Source organism: Chroicocephalus ridibundus, unplaced genomic scaffold, assembly GCF_963924245.1.
Source record: "Chroicocephalus ridibundus unplaced genomic scaffold, bChrRid1.1 SCAFFOLD_26, whole genome shotgun sequence".
Taxonomy (NCBI): domain Eukaryota; kingdom Metazoa; phylum Chordata; class Aves; order Charadriiformes; family Laridae; genus Chroicocephalus; species Chroicocephalus ridibundus.
In genome coordinates this window covers 475,410-481,877 of record NW_026961775.1, presented here as the reverse complement: position 1 = coordinate 481,877, position 6,468 = coordinate 475,410, and the positions used below count along the sequence as shown (strand labels likewise).

The following is a 6,468-nucleotide window of genomic DNA, read 5'->3' as shown; positions in this document are numbered from 1 at the left end:
GTGCTGCGGCCCAGTGTGCTGTGTGTTTTAATAAGGTACTAAGTAAGGTGACAGGGTGTGCTGTGTCTTTTAATCCGGTGTGCTGTGTGTTTTAATAAGGAACTAAGTAAGGTGACGGGTTTAATTCGTTTAGCTATTGCAACAGGGCATATGGAGTCAGGTTCACCTCAACACGAGCTGGCTGAACGGCAGGAGATTAGGGAAGCCTACCATTCACAAGGACTGGCCAGGGTGTGTGACATACAGTGCCGTTACACGGTGCTGCTGCCAGAGGTTTGGTCGGTTCCGGAGGACCAGTGGGAACAGGTAGTACGTCACTGTAGCAACAGGTTCGGTCATCTACAGTGCAGAAAGAAGGGCAAGGGTACTGATATTTGAAGATGCCACTGGGAATTAGTGTCGGGCTTATCCTTGTGATCGGAATTTGCAGCTGCCATCCTGCAGTACCTATCATGCCCCGAGAAAACATATGGGTGACAATAGCTAATCAGACGGGGCAAGATTCCTTTTGCCTATCCATGGCAACCCCAGGGGATCCTTTTCGAACATGTTTAATAGGAGTCCCCATATATGACCCCCACGTGTTTCCTGGGTACGTTCGGAATGCGTCTGTGTTGAAACTGACGTTAGAACAAGCTTGTAATCAGACCAACAACGTGTCCATCCCAGCCATATACAACACGTTCTGTCAGCACAATAGTACGAAACAAAATTTATAGGACTGGCGGTGTTGACCGGTCTAATTATTAATTCACTTAACGTCACTGCCCCTGTCCCACCACAAGAACTTGATTTGCTCAGTTCCATTCCACGTAACGGGTCTTGTGTCTTCTTTGGGAGCAAAGCACTGCAGCTGAGTACAAAATTAAGAACCCTTGGTGTTTCGGCTCCTTTTAATACAGCAGGATTCAATTCAGTTTACCCAACGTTTAACACGACCCTAGTGAACTTTTGTGGAGACACCACAGGGGTGGGGAATCATTGGAAGAACGATTTGGCAAAGGCCCTACTCCCAGGATTATTTTTGATTTGTGGTGATCGCGCCTAGCAAGGTGTTCCTGTGCGACCTGTGGGAGGGCCATGTTATATAGGTAAATTGACCATGTTTAAGCTGTCACTGAAAGATCTATTGAACACCACGGTGTGGAACGTGACGAATCGGCATGCACGGTCGAAACGATCTGTCGTGACCCTTGATTTGACATGTAACGAAGAAGTCCAGTTTTGGGATCTGCCCACTATGGTTGTAACATCCTTGCTAGCCCCCGGGGTTGCAGCAGGGAAAGCCCTAGGAGATATTAGAAAGTTAGGGTGTTGGGCAAGTAAACAGATAAACCTAAAACTGAAATCCTACCTAGCTTGCTTACTGATGTTGATAGCATTCGGCATGCTACGTTGCAAAATCGAGCGGCTATTGAGTTTTTGCTGTTACTTCAACAAGTGATGTGAAGTCATGGATGTGAAGATTTTGAAGGTATGTGTTGTATGAACCTTTCCGACCACTCATCATCCATTCATAAGCAGTTACGGGAGCTGAAGGATAACATGTCCAAATTAAAAGTGGTCAAAAATGGTTTCGATGATTGGTTAAGCTCATGGGGTATAACGGGATGGTTATCAGACTTACTAAAGCAAGGGCTCATGCTATTGTTGGTTATATTATTATTGATTATGGTAGCCTTGTGTGTTCTCTGCAAAGTGACTGACATGATAGAAAATGCCATGCATAAGGTCTGTCTGGCTCAAGAAGAAAAAGGGGGTATTGTAGGAGTGTATCTGAGAGAAAATGGCCATGTGAGCCAGGCTCCCTACTGTGAGAGATTAGATTAAGGGCAAAACAGGTGGTAGAAGATGGAATTAGTACATGGGAAAAACGGGACTGAGAAGGCAGAAAACATGTTGTGCTAATGACTAAGCAATTTATGACGCAAATTCTTGTAACCAATCTGATGTATGGATTAACGGCATGCACAGCGCGTGGTCAGTGTAACTGGCTAATCAGAAATAAGCGAGTGGCGTGTACAGCTACAACGCAGGGTATAAAAGATGATGATCTGTGCTTAATAAACGGCTTCTGTTGATTCACATTGGATCGTCTGGAGTCCAGTTATTTCTCCTCAGCAACCTCTGCCATGTATCTGAGCTAGTAAGCTACATATGAAACTCCTGTCACTGCTAACGCCTCGAACCATCCAGTCCATCGAATGACCGAGGGGTGGAGCGGAACTCCTCCTGATTCTTCTAGACAATCTGCTTCTCCATTATGGACATGTCGAGCACTTGCCTGGAAAATGAACGCCTGCGCTCCTTTTGCACCTTTTGTATTCCATCAACTCCTTAGCAAAAGCATTTGTTTGACCTTTATTACAATTAGAGTTTGACCTTTAGGACAAAACGACACCAAGAAACAAACCGTGCCCAACGTGAGAAAACGTATACTGCATGCAAGCGCAAAAGGTGCATGTCCTATTTAAGCAAAACCAGTTTAGAATTCCTGTAAGTTGAAGGGACAGTTTTAGAATTACGTTTGTCTTCTTTTAGTTTTGCACGTTTGCCATCTGCAAGAAAAAAGCCTGTTGAAAAAAATACTATGTCATTTTTGCTTATGTCAGATGCACTTCAGCGTAACTGCAGTCCAGTACGCTCTCAAAATACAAAACTGAAAAAGAACAAACACAACTTCCTTGAGCCAAGTACTTACTCCTCTTCCAGTCGCTGGTGTTCTCTGTAAAACTCCTCCCTAGATAAAGGAGGAGCTTGTGTCACTGGGATGGGATCGGAATGCGCCGTTGGTACTGCTGTTGGTACCCAGGCTGATGACGTGTTTGCAGGAGCTGGGGGATATCCTGGAGGGGAGTCAGTGTAGCTGGCAGATGGAGGCTGAGCAGGTGGAAACTGGGGAGGAAACTGTGGTCGTAGTGCCCCCGGTAGAAGAGGAAGTGCTTGGGGTGGTGGAGGGTACAAGGAAGGCGGAGGCGCTGGCACGAAGACTGCTGTTGATGCTGGTAGCGTTGGGGCTTGGGTCCTCTGGGTACGTTCACCACGCAGGCGTCCTCGACTGGAACTTCTAAAGAAACCCAAATACACGTGTCACCGTTTGTTACACTCTGCTCTGATTTCAGAGAGGAAAGCGAACGAAGCCGGAGCGTGGTGGCGAGCACTGCGTGTTCTCAGCCTAAGCATTTTTCTCCCTGCTTCCATTTGAGACTACGCTCATTTCTTGATCCTCACACTTGCCTCCCACAACCTCACCCCCAGCAGTTCCCTCAGTCTTCTCTCCCTATACGCAGCTTTGCGACTGTGGATGGAGGCTGCCCGTGCTTAGGAGAGACTCCCACGTGCCAAGTGCCCACCGCTCCTCTACCAATCCTTGATACACTTCATACTTCACACTTCTGACCTTCAAAGTACTGCACAAATAATAACTAATCTTCTCTCAAACGTCTTTGGACTTCTTCCACGTATGCTTCCTATGTTGTGGACTCATGATGATGTATTTGGCCTGTTCTCACCCCCAAATTGTTATTTTCTTGCTTACTGAATTTGAGATTTTTAGATAATCTGTGGCATGGACTCTGGCTTTTGTTTTCATTTTTCTTCAAGATTTTACAAACACAATGCACCCTTACAATCTGTCTAGAACAAATATATACCAAAAGGAAGGACTCACTTGACACGGCAGTAATAGATCAAACAGACTCTTCTCTCTCTCTCCAACTGAGAGAAAGCAGCTTGGCTATTTGAGATGACTAAATGGAAGGAATTCAAAATTGTCATCATATAAGAACGTTGACTTTTCCAATAATTTGCTCAATCAGTATCAACTAGGTTGTTAAAAAAAGAATGCTGGAGGCCGAATTCTATGGGGAAATCAATTTCTTCAGCCCGATTCAGCCAGTAATCAAGAGGGCATCTTTCCACCTGATTCTTTAATTGTATTTCATTTGTAGATGTACTTACGGTTTCCTCAAAAAGTGTTAATTTTTCAGAGTCCTCTTTTCAATCGTGTACTGGAGTTTTACTTTACATCATCTTAGTGCCATCACATATGCCCTTTGTCAAAGACAATTAAAATCAAGCCATTTCAAAACTAATTGGAATCACAGAATCATAGAATGTGTTGGGTTGGAAGGGACCTCTAAAGGCCATCTAGTGCAACCCCCCTGCAGTCAGCAGAGACATCTTCAACTGGATCAGGTTGCTCAGAGCCTCATCCAGCCTGGCCTTGAATGTGTCCAGGGATGGGGCCTCCACCACCTCTCTGGGCAACCTGGGCCAGTGTCTCACCACCCTCACTGTAAAGAACTTCTTCCTCATGTCTAATCTAAACCCGCTCTGCTCTAGTTTAAACCATTGCCCCTCATCGCTACATGCCCTTGCAAACAGCCCCTCCCCAGCTTCCCTGTAGGCCCCCGTCAGGTACTGGAAGGCCACAATAAGGTCTCCCGATTACCACTTGTATTCTCCACAGCTATCTGGGCACACTTACCTCATTATAAATCAGCTGTTATCTAAGTTACGTGCTACGGCCTCATTTAACAGGTTACGAGCAGTAATATACTGAATTTCTGCAGAACACTTACAGGTCCCAGCCTGGTCTGCCACCCGCCGAGCGAGGTGTACTGGCTCTCGTTGGATGACCTTTCAGAGTGGGGAGAGGAAACAGAAAAAAATCCCGTTCAGTTTATCTGATGATAATTTCTGAAAAGAAACTCTAAAGTTTTAGTTACTTACCAGTCGTGGGCATTGATTGCCCTTGGGGGCCCAGAAGACTTGGTAATGCTGGTTGTCTTAGTACAGGAATCTGACAGCCCTTGTGAATAAACGCAAACAGTTGGAAAATGTTTGGAGCTGTACTAAAATACAGGACTCACTGCATATGTTGAAATAAAATTTACCTTCTCTTCCAACAAACTGCTGACTGACAGAGAGGAAGATCTAGAAAGCTCAGCAGCAGCCACCAGAGCACCAGGAGGTATAACAGTATCAGCACCGCTACAAAAAACATGAATTTTTATTATTCAAACAGTGTTTTGATGTGCTACTGGAAATATAAAGTCCAAGGTGAGAAAAGGCTGACTACTGTAAATGGAAACAAATAAAGAAAAAGTAATCTTCACCAGATCTACCAATCGGAAGTTGGGCGATTCCACATGAAGCCCTGAAGAGAAGTCTACGTGGAATACCGGCGTTCAAAGAGACAGCTCACTGGAAACAGAATTTGTTAAGCTGGCTGCACATGGGAGGATTAGAGTACATATAACCCACATGCTGAACCTCAGTTTTGGACGATGCAAGAACGGAAATTCTATTAGGAATCGGCTGTGTTCTAGTTTGGAGGCTGCCTGAGGGGTTCTTTTGAATTGTGAGCCCCTGTATTCAACAGTACGGCGGAGCCTGACAGCCTTCTGGACAGAGTGGCTGTTTGCATTCAAGGCATCGAGCTGAAAGAAGATAAACCCTAAACTAGAGTTCAGATTTTTCACGTGTTTTCATATTAATTCACTGGGTTGCAAAGTTAGACTGTCACGTTTGTAAATACTTCAAATGTAGTGTTTCAATGTTTGTTATCCAATCTGCATGCATCACTGACTACCCTGTGACTACTGAGGATGGCTCTGACTTATCGTCCCATTGATGGCAGAAATACTGTAGGAAAAAGTAACATGAAACACCTGATCAATGTTACCTCCAGCTGGTTTTACACTTTTCATGAGAACATGAGATCCTCAGTACTACACAGAAATGAATGCACTCAAGAAGGTCTGGCATAACCGAATGGTTACTTTAGGAATTCCTAGCCACTTCAAATCAGAGGGCTCCCGGGGAAGAAAGGTTCCTCTCTCGGGGTAAACCTGGACTGAACGACTGATAGGGGGACCAAACAACAAATACTTCTGAGAAGCTTCTTGCATGAGGTGTACTTCCAACTTATCAAAGTGTCCTCACTCAAAGTAAAATAAAATAGCTGGAACTGTCACTGATGTCACTAATGAATGTCACTGAATGTCACTAAATGTCACTCGCTAGCAGAGGAGCGCAAGAAGAAGAATCTAACTTCAGCGTTTCATATTCATGTTGCTCTATAGCTTTACTCACCGAGAAGGTCTATCTGGCTTTTCAGCACGGAGAGGTAGGGGCACTGCTGGAGGGAGATCAGGGACAATGACAGAAGAGGGACTTACTGGCAGCCAGGCTGCCACAGGTGACGGACCAGGGGCCAACAATGCCAAAGCAGAAAGAAGCCAGAGAAGCTAACGAAATCATTAGTGGCGCCTGCTGTCTGGGCATTTTTGGCCGGAGCAGAGGCTGCAGGTTGCGGGTTATTGCTTGTCTCACGAGTGGTGGTGAAGGTGGTGGCGGTGGCGGCTGCCGCTGCTGTTGCTGCTGAATCCGCTTTCTGTAGCCAGTTCCACTTTTGAAGTTGTTCACAGCCTAGAGGCAGAAAAACATTTACAAAAACGTACT

The 6,468-nt window shown here is 45.3% G+C and overlaps 1 protein-coding gene across 1 annotated transcript; it reads right to left on the bottom strand.

The window, feature by feature from the left end:
- Nucleotides 1-1,719: 1,719 nt before the first annotated feature.
- On the bottom strand, nucleotides 1,720-6,219 carry LOC134509716 (E3 ubiquitin-protein ligase RBBP6-like). Its single transcript, XM_063322322.1, has 6 exons — nucleotides 6,100-6,219; nucleotides 4,899-4,995; nucleotides 4,735-4,813; nucleotides 4,584-4,641; nucleotides 2,702-3,067; nucleotides 1,720-2,573 (listed from the first exon to the last, which is right to left on the bottom strand). The coding sequence occupies exons 3-6, from the start codon at nucleotides 4,745-4,747 to the stop codon at nucleotides 2,522-2,524; spliced, it is 489 nt and encodes a 162-aa protein (XP_063178392.1). The 5' UTR covers nucleotides 4,748-4,813; nucleotides 4,899-4,995; nucleotides 6,100-6,219; the 3' UTR covers nucleotides 1,720-2,521.
- Between the last annotated feature and the right edge of the window lie 249 nt (nucleotides 6,220-6,468).

Coding starts and splice junctions, on each gene's coding strand:
- LOC134509716 (XM_063322322.1), bottom strand. Junction 3,068..4,583: donor GGCAGACCAGGCTGGGACCT/GTAAGTGTTCTG, acceptor GGGTTTCTTTAG/AAGTTCCAGTCGAGGACGCC. Junction 2,574..2,701: donor CACCAGCGACTGGAAGAGGA/GTAAGTACTTGG, acceptor TTTTTTCAACAG/GCTTTTTTCTTGCAGATGGC.